Source organism: Amborella trichopoda, chromosome 10 (genome assembly GCF_054954075.1).
Source record: "Amborella trichopoda isolate Santa Cruz 75 chromosome 10, AtrichopodaSantaCruz75HAP2 v2.0, whole genome shotgun sequence".
Taxonomy (NCBI): Eukaryota; Viridiplantae; Streptophyta; class Magnoliopsida; order Amborellales; family Amborellaceae; genus Amborella; species Amborella trichopoda.
Genome location: NC_142345.1, coordinates 10,371,344 through 10,384,829, shown reverse-complemented (window position 1 = coordinate 10,384,829; position 13,486 = coordinate 10,371,344). Strand labels below are relative to the sequence as shown.

Genomic DNA, 13,486 nt, shown 5'->3' with positions numbered 1-13,486 from the left:
TTTCTTAAACCAAAAGCAAATGGTCTTATGCACATTTCTTATATTAGTATAGTCCATTAGTTTAGACTGATTAACTTTCCCAAATAAGAAAGCCAACCAATTTTAATCTGTCTCACGATTTGTTTGTAGTTCCACGCCGCTCATACTTACCCAGGGAAAAAAAAGAAGGAAAGTTAGGTTTAATACACAGCCCATGATATACACACAAGATCAAACAAGCGAGTTCAATCTGGTTTCAATAACATTGTTTGTAAGGTTTAATACACAGCCCATGATATAGCTTTCTATTTACTTCTTACTTTGTGCGATCAAACAAGCGAGTTCAATCTGGTTTCAATAACATTGTTTGTAAGGTTTAATACACAGCCCATGATATAGCTTTCTATTTACTTCTTACTTTGTGCAATAAGAGGACAGTTTCTATCCACAAATAGCTTTCTATTTACTTCTTACTTTGTGCAATAAGAGGACAGTTTCTATCCACAAATAGCTCTCTATTTACTTCTTACTTTGTGCAATAAGAGGACAGTTTCTATCCACAAATAGCTTTCTATTTACTTCTTACTTTGTGCAATAAGAGGACAGTTTCTATCAAAAAAAAAAGAGGACAGTTTCTATCCAAAAATCTGTATGTTTCAACATAAAACTAAAAATTCTTTCTTATCAAGAAAAGAAATTACTTTGTGCAATAAGAGGACAGCGACAGTTTCTATCCAAAAATCTGTATGTTTCAACATAAAACTAAAAGTTCTTTCTTATCAAGAAAATAATAATAAATAGACTTCAATAACATTTTATATACATGCTCACTTCTTCTCATGTCTGGCGGGGGGGGGGGGACAACGACCATTTTCTCATGCTTGAGAACCACTCAGGTTTTATGTATACATAAATATGCGAAACAAACAACTGCTAACACATCCCCACCTTCCTAATTTCTGTAGATGATCTAAGAGAGCTTTCATGATCAGAACGAACGTCAAATATGGCCCGGTCTCAAAAAGCCTCTCCATTTACTGAAAAATGCTGTAGGGTACCTTTCTAACGGTTTCTTCGTGTTATACTCAACAATTACGTTTGGGGCAGTGGCCAATGTCGATCATTTTGTGTGTATATGGCCACCAATCCATGGACATAGTTAGCAGTTAGCACCTCTCTCTCTCTCCAATCCATGGACAGTTAGTTAGCACCCCTCTCTCTCTCTCACCGGTACAAGCTTGGGATCAAACCCACATCATGGGCACACCCCTTAAGCAAGCTAGACACATTTGTTTAGTTCTTGCTACTCGTAACCAATATGTATATGCCCGTTGACACGCCCCTTTATGATCATGAAGGGTAGTCCTTACCTCTGTTTTGGATGGCAACATGAAATAGCATATGCGGCATCAAAAAGGAGAGAGCTAGACCACCAGCTACAGTTGAGAGCCATCTCGTTTAAATTGGAGATGGAAGTCCTCCTCTTCAATCACACCCTGTGCATGGACCAATCCAAACAGTGAGATACTTCAATGTATGGTTGTTCATAGGTTTTTAAGCTTTCGTGCTAGGAACCACAATGTGTGATTGTAGAGTACCTTGATTATCAAAATGGCAGCACTCTTGTCGATGACATCATTGTACTCGCGGCAAGACAAGCTCTGAGAAAAAGAAGCCTTAGAAAGTTGATATATATATATATATATATAGAGGGTGTGGTTTGTAATAAGGCTGAGGCCCTAAACAATCAAAGAGAGGTGCACCTTAAAATAGTGCCGAAATATGTTATTTCACTCTCAGAAATCATTGTGATGGCTTGAAAATTTATTTTCATCTCTAACTATAAAATTTAAAAAAAGAAAAATAATATAAATCAAGCAGATCCATGAGTACTTGAAAATCTTAAAAATTGATGGTCTAGATAATACATTACAAGATGCACTATTTTCAAGACTTGAAATCTATTTTTTTGTCATATCCATACACCTTGAGGTCGAGATGATCGAATTGACGGTTTATCAGCCATCGAAGCAACCTTTCCTACCGAATTTTTGCGGTGCACCTTAATTTGATGTTTAGGGCCTCACCCTTATATAAGATTTTTCCATATATATATATATATATATGTATATATATATATATATATGTATATATATATATATATATATATATATATATATATATATATATATATATAGATAGATAGATAGAGAGAGAGATAGATAGATGATTGTGCAAGTAAAGGGTGACCTGAACACACTGAGGGCAACCAGTGGATGCTGAGCAAGAACAGTTAGTGAGTAGTTCCAATGCAGCTGTCAAAAGTTCTCTGAATAGTGGTTGTACCTGTCACCGGAAGTTGGAGGATTAAGGTCCTTGTGGTTCTTTAGCTATATATGTTATTTCAATAATAAGAGAGAGATTTATCATTTGCGATTCTTTAAAACAAAATAATTGCACTGGCTTTGAATAGCATTACTTGAGAGAACTCTTTTTTTTTGTGTCATGAGAATAAAAATCATGGGTCATCATGGCCAAATAATCAAGTTTTCTCATAGATACTGTGCAAGATGGATTCTCTCTCTCTCTCTCTCGGCCCAGTTGCAATGGATCTTTTTGTTTTCGAAAAAAAAATAGAACGATATTAGCATATAAACTGTATTTCAGCTCAAGTAGGAAATTCAACAAAAAGTTGCATGCAAGCTTTCTCTAGGTATCAAAAAAACAATCCCCATAGCTTGCTGTAAATTTCATAACACTCCAAAAAATGATGCATAGAAAGTGACACTGTAGCACTCTCGTAGAGTTGAGAGGCACATCCCTATACTCAGCTCATGAGGAAGCATAAGAGAGCAAAAAGTTCTAGAGAGAGAAGGAGCTTGTGTAAAATGTCTTTTCCCCTAAAAAACCCTTCCAATATATAGCCCACTTAAAGGAAAGAGAAAGAAGACACTTATAAAAGAGAACAGCTGAGTGTTACATCTCGATGGCTACATGGCTGTCCATTCAGATGGCCCTTCCTAGTTTCTCATTTTATTTGTATCCCTTTTAAAACATTTTTAGTGCAATAGAAAAAGAAAACAGTTTCAAATTGGACCTTTTTATTTTGCAAATATTTTAGAAACACATTTTCTTCAACTCTCTCTCTCTCTGAACATACAAATGAGTACGCATGCATGAAAGAACTCCTACATACATTGGCAACGGAGCTTGCACATATATATAGGTGGATACACAAATGTATGAAAGAGTGCAAAATGTTTTTCTTTTTTTGAATGGTGTGGGGTGGTGGTGAGGGAGGGTTCCCTTTTACAGTTATATATAAGTTTGTAAAAGGTACAAACTTCGAAAAAATTTAGGCGTACTTAAATTTTTTTAACACATTCATGAATGAATAAAAAAATATATTACTGACTAATCAAATTATAATGCCAATATAGCAGAGTATAATTTAAATTAAAACATTTTTTTTGATAAAGTTAACTGAATTTATATTAAATCGTTAGCTATATGAAAAAGTACAAATTTGTTTCTTTTTTTTTGGGTGGTTGGGGGGTGGGGGTGGGGGTGAGGGGTGAGGGAGGGTTCCCTTTGACAGTTATATATAAACCTTGTAAAAGGTAAAAACTTCAAAATACTTCAAAATTTTTAACACATTCATGAATGAATAAAAAGATAGCTAAAATTTTTCTTTATAGCCAAGGACCAAAAAATTATATATTACTGACTAATAAATTATAATGCTAATATAGAACAGTATAATTTATATTAAATCATTAACAGTAAACTACTAAGTTACTAAAGTCAGTAATTTTGAACCTTGAATTTTTGATTTATTAAACTTCATAACAAATACCTGCTAGCCAGAACTGAATTATGTAGAAATCAGAATAATGCGTTGAATATGTAAGAATGATTATGTAAAATTCTATATTTGTCCCTTTTAGAAAACTTTGAAAAAGAAATTAGTCATTGCATCAATTCACTACACATATGTTGACTTGATTTTGCTGAAGATGAAACTGTGAGTTGGAATCACGTTTTTAAGACAATGATTTGTTCATAGGTGAACTTTTGCCAGCAACCTTTTGAAATTGGTAGGCGACATGGTTGAGAACTGGTCGCACTTAAGCACTGATAAAAAAGAATAAAGAACTCTTTTCAGTTCATGCCTTTCTCAAAAAAAAAACAAGCTCTTTTGAGTTCATGCAGCAGAAGTTTCTCTTAATATGCAACAATGCCAAGCAAACAAGTACTCTACATCTATGTAACAAAGAACATTTAAGTTCTTTATATCCCCAAGGAAATGCCAAGATAGCTAGCACCTTATAAGACACTAGTGTACAGCCTGTGTGTTGGACGGGCACGAGAGAGAGAGCCTGTGCGTTGGACGGGCACGAGAGAGAGAGAGAGAGAGAGAGAGAGAGAGAGATCATTAATACTTGCGTATGGTAGAGTGAGTGTTATTGTAGATGGATAAATTTGATAAACCTGGATTTGGTTTTTTATGATGAATCCTTTTCTCGCAATACTTTACAAAGAAAGATAAAGGTTACCAATTGGATAGATAATGGAGAGTCGTGATTACTTTGAATAAAATTAAGGGCATTGATTGTCTTGTGTAACAGATAAACACAGTTTAATACAATTAGAAGGTAGTATTAATTTATACAAGCCCGTAAATCAAGTTTTAATGAGTAAAGTTTACAACCAAATAAAGGAAATCAACAGTAAATAATTGAGATTGCATTGCATGTACCTGAGCTGAAAGGCCCGTGCCTCCGGGATGTTGATCATAAAACAAAAGTCTCTCGGGAAAGCAACGGGTGTCATGGGGATTTGCACACTCTGTAGCCAAGTCTGAGAAATTACACACTATGTATCTGCACAACAAAGTTGAAAGAGTCCTTAAGTACTTAATAGAGGTCAGACGTGAATGTATAATGAGATAATGCAGACAGCATGCCTCAATTGTAGTTTAAAGGAAATAAATTCCTGCAGTATGCACAAAATATAGGGAAGCCAAGGTTACAGCTTATCTCAAAATTAGTGAACCAAGGGCTTTCACAGTAAATTGATGCAGGTAGAATACATCTTCGAGCAAAAGATTATTTGAGGAAGTGGCACAAGAAAAGAAATCGGTACACATGGCAAGTATATATTATGGCAAGCATGCTGTAACATCTAAAACTATTACAAACAGCATTTACTGACCAGGGCTAGTCAACTTGGACGCACCCAAGTCATTCTGGATCAGCAGGATGTTTGACTCGATAACATCCCCCAACACCTCGCCCCCCACCCCCAAAAAAAAAAAGAAGGAAAAAGAGCACCTCTCCTGTGCCATATAGAAAACATAAAATACTCTGGTGAGTACCATGGGATTTGAGAAACTCGGCAAGTCGTAAGAAACTCACCTGAGTTCCACCCTTTCTGATTTTGACTGAAATATGAAGGGGGGAAAATCCCCCTCAACACCACCTAAAAAATAAAAATACAAATTTGTTCGTCTTTTAGCCCATAACTCACCCGTTTGAGCCCTAATTAGGCCCATAGATTTGTTTTTTCAATATTTATCCACTAGATAGATCAGATTTGAGCAATAACAATCAAATTTGACAGATTTGAGAGTGAAGATTTCAACCTAGGTATTGCCAGATTTCAAGTTGTGATTTCTACAGTTGGTCAATCTTCCATTAAATTTGTTCACCAAGCCTATATTTGTGTTCTTCATCCAACCATACGCTTGTTTCTCCAAAAAAACAACGGGGATTTATGAGATATTAATTTTGGATTTATGATTCACTTGAAGTTTTCAATAGGCTCGAATCACCTAGACCCGAACTCAAAACCCAAATGGTTATTGGGTAGGGGGTTGGTAATTTCAATTGGGGTTGTCTAATGAAGCTTTGACTAGGATTGGATGCATCGCTTCACACCTAACACGAAGATTGGGGGATTGCTTTTGCCTTTTCAAATAAGCTTCATTTTTACTCAATTCTAAGTTCATGAAATTTATATATTTATTACTAAATCGATTATAATTCATTTATAATTAGTTTTCTATATAATTTTAATTTTTTTATTTTTAATATTTTTTAGTTTTTCTATTTTAAAATTTCCTTTTTTTGGATTCTGTCATTTTTTCCAAGCCAATAAATTTTTTTTTTTTTTCATATTGCATGTTATATATATATATTTTGTTTTGTATATTGTTGGATTTTTCTGCATTTTGGGATTTGTTTTTGAGATTTTCTTATTTTGTCGGTTTTTTTTGGCTCATCGCGCAACTTGACGTAGACTTGGGCAAGGCGACTCACACAAGCTAGGGGAAAGTTGCATGCATGAGCCCCATTTTCTAACACAGACTAGAAACAACTCATGAAAATCCATAGCCTGTTGGGTTATCACCATCCATTGAAATGATGGACAATGAGAGAGAGAGAGAGAGAGAGAGAGAGAGAGAGAGAGACCAGCATTGGGGGCACGTCCTACTCTGGTGAGTCCCACTCTTTCCTCAACAGCATCCATCATTTCAATAGATGGTGATGACCAGATTGACTATGATTTTTCCCATAGATTGTAGTAAAATTCATACAATTAGACTTACAAAGGCACAATATTAAGTAGGGCATGAGAAGCAGCATGCAGGCCTGCTCGGAAAGGAAGGGTTTGAATCTCAACTTCTGCTCTTACTGACTGAGGAACTTGAATCCAAACTGCCTGAAATTTTTGTATGAAAGGGAAATAAGTGAAGTAAATGAAAAGATGTGAAAAGAAGAAATACCCATTTTTGATAAGTATGAAAGAAGGAAGACTTAATGGGACATGCAAGTCAGTGAACAGCAAAAAAAACCATAAATGGTAGGCTCCTCACAGCTCATTGACATGGTCGTTGTTGAAAGAGAAAGCACCATTTAGATCATCTCCTCTTCTGGTGGGTCTCATTTTCTTCTTTAATCTCTGTCCAGCATTTCAAACCCTATATATATATATATATATATATATATATATATAGAGTGCGGTTTCTATAAGGTTGCAACCTTAAACAATCCAATTAAGGCGCACCTTAAAATTTTATCATAACATATAATTTTGTTGTAAAAAATTCTTAGTATTATCTTAAAATCTTTTTTCATACCTAATTAGAAAATTTTAAATTCCAAAAATGGTTAACATCAAGTAGATCTATAAATATATGAAAATCTTGAAAATGGACGGTCCAGATAATGTGTTGCAGGATGCACTATTTATGAGATTCAAAAACCTTTTTTTTTCATATTCATAGATCTTCATGTCGAGATGATTGATTAGAGGGCTTTTTCAACATTAAAACAACATTTTCGATAGATTTTTGAGGTGCATCTGTGATTCTACATTTTAAGGTTGCAACCTTATATAAACTTTTCCCATATATATATATATATATATATATATATATATATATATATGACAATGATCCAATGCAACGGTTGTATCATAGTATAATGCAACGACACTTCTAGAAAACCATGTTTGTGGTATTTGTATGACCCCTCAAATTTTGCAAACACACCTCTTCATCTCAATAATCAATCCCCCACAAAAAAAAAAGTTCAATTTGAACCCTAGATATGGTCAAAATGAGTCCCCTCCAAAAAATAATCTAGACCATTCATTTTGTGAATTTCAAGATCTTAGCCTTTATAAACTCAAAATCATGTTTTTCTTTTTTAATATTGTTCATCTAATGATAATAAAGTCATCCAAAAAAATTGAAAATGAAAAAATCCTTCCAAGGCCTAGATCTAAGCAAATCACAAAAATGAACGGCCTATGTTAATTGGGCTAAAAAAATATTTCTAGGTTGTGTTTTCAATTTTTTCTTTTTTTGTGATTGTTCATTAGAATGAAAAGAGTGTATATTTCAAAATTTAGATCAAACAAATGGCCATAAGATGGTTTTTTAAGGTTGTTGCATCATATTACTATACAACGGTTGCATGAAATCATTGCCTATATATATATATATATGTATATATATATATATATATATATATATATAGGGAAAAGATGAGATTAGACCACTAGCTTATATGAACATATGAGCCCAACGGCCCAGATTGAATCTGGGCTGATCATGGATGTCTGATAGTAGTTAAATTTTAGTTATTTTTCTACAGATCCAAATCACTTAAAATTTTAGGAGTTCGTTCTTCTCATCAAGGCGCACCTAATAAAAATATAAAAAACATTATCCGTGAAAACAAAATGACCAAAATACCCCCCAAAATATTTCGGGGGTATTTTGGTCAATTGTTTTCATGTAAAATATTTTTTTGATATTTTTCGAAGATTCACCTATTTTTTATGAACACACGACTAAAATTTCAAGTGACTTAGATTTTTAAAAAAAAAACTAAAATTCAAACACTACCGGACATCCGTGATCATCAGATTGGCCCAGATTCAATCTGGTATATATATATATATATATATATATATATATATATATATATATATATATATATAAGGTTTGCCTAGAGTTAACAACCCCTCAAAATACAAAGTTTAATGGAAAAATGGGTTGTGATGGATGTATTTATAAGAAAACCTTTACTTTTTATAAAAAAACCATTACTTTTTATTTATAAAAAAACCATTACTTTTTATTTAATTATTAAGAATAAATTTAAAAAATTATTTTAATAGGTAACTTAATTATTAAGAATAAATTTGAAATTTTTACAAATTATTTTAATAGGTAACTTAATTATTAAGAATAAATTTGAAATTATTTTAATAGGTAACTTAATTATTAAGAATAAAATTCGTATCCCGAAACTTTATTTGTAGAATACTCATGTGCTTTAGTACATATTTAAACTTTATCCCTTATGAAGATGATAAAAGTAGCATTTATTTGTTAGTGATATTTTATATATACACTCTTACTTGATGAGCAAGACACCACAAAAAGTAATTTTTTTTTAAAAAGAAACTACATAGTTAGAAAATTCACTATTCACAACTCATTATAACATTAACCTCTATATTTTGAAGGGTTGTGAATTTTAGATTATCCCATACCCTGAATGTACAAAAAGTAACTTTTTTTTAAAAAGAAACTCATAGTTAGAAAATTCACTATTCACAACTCATTATAACATTAACCTCTATATTTTGAAGGGTTGTGAATTGTAGATTATCCTCTATATATCAAAACCATAGTTTTTCAACATCCCATGTGTGTGTGTGTGTGTATATCAAAACCATAGTTTTTCAACATCCCATGAAAGCATATCAAAACCATAGTTTTTCCACATCCCATGAAAGCATATCAAAACCATAGTTTTTCAACATCCCATGAAAGCAGGTGAAGTTTTCCATAATTGGTTGGATTCTAATATACTTTCCATGTTTAATAGGGTGCAATATTATATAAAAATACATGATTTGAACACATTGTATTGTTTACAAACCTGTGATTCATATGAAAAGTCAGGAAGCGAGAGATCAACAGCATCAAAGACTCGGTTGCTTCCTCGCCAGATTTTATAAAAGCCAAACCATCTAGTAGTTACTTTGCAAATATTGACCTGCGCTGTTGTATTATGGAACTGGACTGCTGATGCCTTTGCTGGGTAAGCCTAAGCAATAAGGAAAAAGCAACAATTAATATGCATCAATTAAAGACAAATGTAAGAAATGTTTATGATAGATTATTCATTTTCTGATACTTTATTCATTTCCATAAAGAAGACAATCTTGACCACTTTTTTCAAGCACAAGAAAATCCTAAGAATCTAGCTGGTTTATGCTCTCATGCCCAAGATGTGAAATTCTAAAGTACAATGAAAGATAAAATGTACACAATGGAATTAGAAATCAAATGGTCTAATAGCTACAAACAAAAATGCATTGATACATGAATCCCAGTACATGTATGCAATTTATATTAATAACTCACAAATGAAAAAATTCTGACACCTGATAGATATGAACTACAGTTGAAATATATAAACAATGATTCCAAATAGTTGTGGGCAATAGATACATACATTATTACATTACATAAACAAATGCTGCCTATGCTCATATATAGAATATATGTGCACGATTAGTAGTAAGTGTAACAATTGGGTTAGGAACTAATATGGCTACTTGTCTGAAAACAATCAGCATTGGCAGATAAAATGAACTGCCAATCAGAAGAGCTTTCTATAAGAAACTGAACTCAAGTAGATCTTATCATGAAATAATAAGATGATCATGGATATTCAGGTTAATGCAATAAGGTTTGGCCAAGTGAAATACACACAAGATCGCCACCCACGACATGAATTTCTGTATAGTCCCGGGTCTTCGTATAATACTTCAAGTCAGCTTCTTGGCACAAAGCAGTCTTTGTTGCTAAATCCAAATCCTTGACCAGGTAAGTTTTTCCTTGGAGCAAATAAACAGCGCCCTCATAAACCTAAGATATCAAAGACAACATTAATCTTCTCCCTTTTGTTCTGTTTTAGAAAAATAAAATTGTTCAAGACAGCATAAGCATAGACAAATAAGTGGCACATACTGGCTGCGTATATGTGATTTATTACTTATTTTCAGAGAGAAAAGAAGTTCTTGACAATCTATCGCTAACTTGCATCTCCTATGTAAAGAAAGCTATATGCAAAGAAGGTACAGGTAAACAGTGCTATCATCAGAATACTGTTGCTTGGAAAAGAAATTAAGTTCCTAGTCTAGCGTCAAACTATCTAGATTTATAAAAAAATTATTTCTATTTTCCAAGCACAAGACTTCTGTGAGCTCTTAGGAAGAAAGAGAAATTGCAAGATGGCCGAGACTTCTATAGATGGGCAGGTAGAATTAACCTTTTGAAGGAATAGTGAGTCTTAGAGTTCTCATGACAGGGGAAATCTGAATATTTTTAATATTATATATTCTTGCTCGACTTATGGGGAGTAATGAAACAAATCTGTAGTGACTGTTTGTTGAAACGAAACAGTTGAAGTGCAATTGATGGCCCTAGGGAACCAATATCAAAAGACAAAAGGCAACCATTAGTCCTTCGGAACCATGACAAAAGCTCTACACCAAATCTATCATATGACACTTCATGTAAGGTGCGACTTATAAAGCAAGCCTATTCATAAATACCATCAAAACTTGAGGTCAAATTTCTCCCAAGTATCGGTGTCAACTTTGAACATATAATACCAACAACCTATCCCACTATGATTCCTACAGTCACAGGCGTCTGTGATCCACCAACAGAATTGTGTGAGCTCTAAGAAAGAAAGTGAAATTGCGAGATTGCTGAGATTTCTATAGATGGGCAGGTAGAATTTAACTTTTTGAAGGAATACCGAGTCTTAGAGTTCTCATGACAGGAGAAATCTGAATATGTTTAATATTACATATTCCTGCTCGACTTATGGGGAATAATGAAACAAATCAGTAGTGATCGTTTGTTGAAACGAAACAGTTGAAGTGCAATTGATGGCCCTAGGGAACCAATATCAAAAGACAAAAGGCAACCATTAGTCCTTTGGAACCATGACAAAAGCTCTGCACCAAATCTATTGTATGATACTTCATATAAGGTGTGACTTATAAAGCAAGCCTATTCATAAGTACTATCATAACTTAAGGTCAAATATCTCCCAAGTGTTAGTGTCAACTTTGAACATATAATACCAACTACCTATCCCACTATGATTCCTATAGTCACAGGTGTCTGTGATCCACCAACAGAATTGTCTACCAAGGGAAGAAATCTTCCATGTTATTAATTGAACTTTGTTGTACAAAATCATAAATGTGCAAACAATTCAGAAAATTAGCAGGAAATCAAATCACAAACAAATTCAGAAAATTAGTAGAATCTGAAGCACAAATAAATCATAAACTAATAGCAATCTAAATCTTCTACCAGACAAATTAGCAAAAAGATGCAGTCGGAGATGAGCTGTCAAATGTAGCCATATCAAGATCCCACATAGCCTCCACACACCACAGTTCCTTGAGCTGTTGATACTTTCAAGTATTGCCAATTACAAACTTATATTAAGGCCAATAACAAAATTATATTAAATATTTCATAATTTTATTGAAATTTTTTTTGGGGTGAAATGTTGCCTGTTCTATTCATAATGTTTTCTTTTTGAGTGTCATCTGAAGTGTTATTAAAAGCATTCTAAGTAAGTAGTATAGATTTCTACCTGAAAAAAGGCCCTGCTTTCTTCTATCTCTTCAATTGTTTCATTAGTTTTCTGGTTTATCACCCTGTACTTCTCAGTCTCCACTGCCCGTATACTAACCCCTTGTGGGGGATTTTTCTGACATTATCGACAATAACACATGCAAACAGAAGAATCTAATGACAAGCCATAATGAGTCAACAAGAACCAGGAAGCAGATCTAAATAGGGAGTTACAATTACAATATTATCTAGTGGACTATGGGAAATTGTAGTCGATCACCATCCAACAAAATGATGGACAAGATGGAGGCGGATCCACCATTGGCGGTAAGATCTTTCTTTGGTGGATCCCATGGGTTCCCCATCATTGTGTTGGACGGTGATGGCCCCAATGGTCTATGAATACACAACTGAATTATAGTACACTCTCTGTACTAATATAGGAACTTCATACCTCATGCCCAATGTAGCTCCATAATTTATCAGCAAAATTACTGGATGGATCACAAGCCAAGTATCCTTTATTCTGGATAGTTACAATTGCATTATGCAGTCCAGAACCAAAAAATTGTTCATCATATTCCAGAGACACAGGGTGTTCAGCAGCAGCACAGACAACTTGCTGCTCCAAAACCTACGTTAGGACCAAAAAATTAGATGTGTGAAATCAAGCTAGCTAAAACAACCATAATTAATTGCTCCAAGACCTATGTGAAGGCCAAAAAATTAGATGTGTGAAATCAAGCTAACTAAAACAACCATAATTAAATAACTGAACTTTAGCCCAGGAAAACCTGTTTGTTGTGAACATCAACTTGGATATGTTCAATTGGTCTACCAAAAAGCTTCTGAGGAAATTTCATGAAATATTGATCAAGTGGTCCTTCGAATGCAATATAGATGGACAGAGATGCTCTTTCTCTTCTCCCGGACCTTCCAGCTTGCTGCCACAGGCTGCATTTGAAAATTAATAGACAAACTTCCATTTCAGATTTTCACAAGTACTGATAGGGATTTGGAATGAGATATTTTTTTTTGGGAAATAATGGTGTAGGCCCACTAGCCTACAACTACATATGAGCCCAACGGCCCAGATTGAATCTGGGCCGATCCAACGATCACGATTGTATGTCATATTTGAATTTTATTTTATTTTATATAAATCCAAATCATTTGAAATTTTGGGCATGTATTCTTTAAAAATAGGATAATCCAATAAAAATATCAGAAAAATATTTCATGAAAAATGAACAGACCAAAATACCCCAGAAATTTTTTGAGGGTATTTTGGTCAATTTATATTTTACGAATTATTTT

At 33.6% G+C, this 13,486-nt stretch overlaps 1 protein-coding gene across 15 annotated transcripts in view; it reads right to left on the bottom strand.

The window, feature by feature from the left end:
- Positions 1 to 706: 706 nt before the first annotated feature.
- Positions 707 to 13,486, bottom strand: part of LOC18446119 (UBQ, helicase-c and DEAD-like helicase domain-containing protein) — a 32,216-nt gene continuing 19,436 nt past the window's right edge. For 7 of the 15 annotated variants that reach the window (XR_016042663.1, XR_016042661.1, XR_016042664.1 and 4 more), the window contains exons 18-27: positions 12,964 to 13,123; positions 12,624 to 12,803; positions 12,189 to 12,305; positions 10,280 to 10,435; positions 9,441 to 9,608; positions 6,590 to 6,702; positions 4,739 to 4,862; positions 2,230 to 2,325; positions 1,578 to 1,640; positions 707 to 1,475 (exon numbers count right to left, since the gene is read on the bottom strand). Coding sequence is in view for 5 of the 15 variants with exons in the window: in XM_088849605.1 (XP_088705731.1) it covers positions 1,416 to 1,475; positions 1,578 to 1,640; positions 2,230 to 2,325; positions 4,739 to 4,862; positions 6,590 to 6,702; positions 9,441 to 9,608; positions 10,280 to 10,435; positions 12,189 to 12,305; positions 12,624 to 12,803; positions 12,964 to 13,123 (1,237 nt within the window). In the remaining 10 variants the exon portion in view is untranslated. Of the gene's footprint in view, positions 1,476 to 1,577; positions 1,641 to 2,229; positions 2,326 to 4,738; positions 4,863 to 6,589; positions 6,703 to 6,856; positions 6,962 to 9,440; positions 9,609 to 10,279; positions 10,436 to 12,188; positions 12,344 to 12,623; positions 12,804 to 12,947; positions 13,124 to 13,486 lie in introns of all 15 variants that reach the window. The other 8 variants (XR_016042655.1, XR_016042654.1, XR_016042662.1 and 5 more) reach the window with 6 other exon arrangements.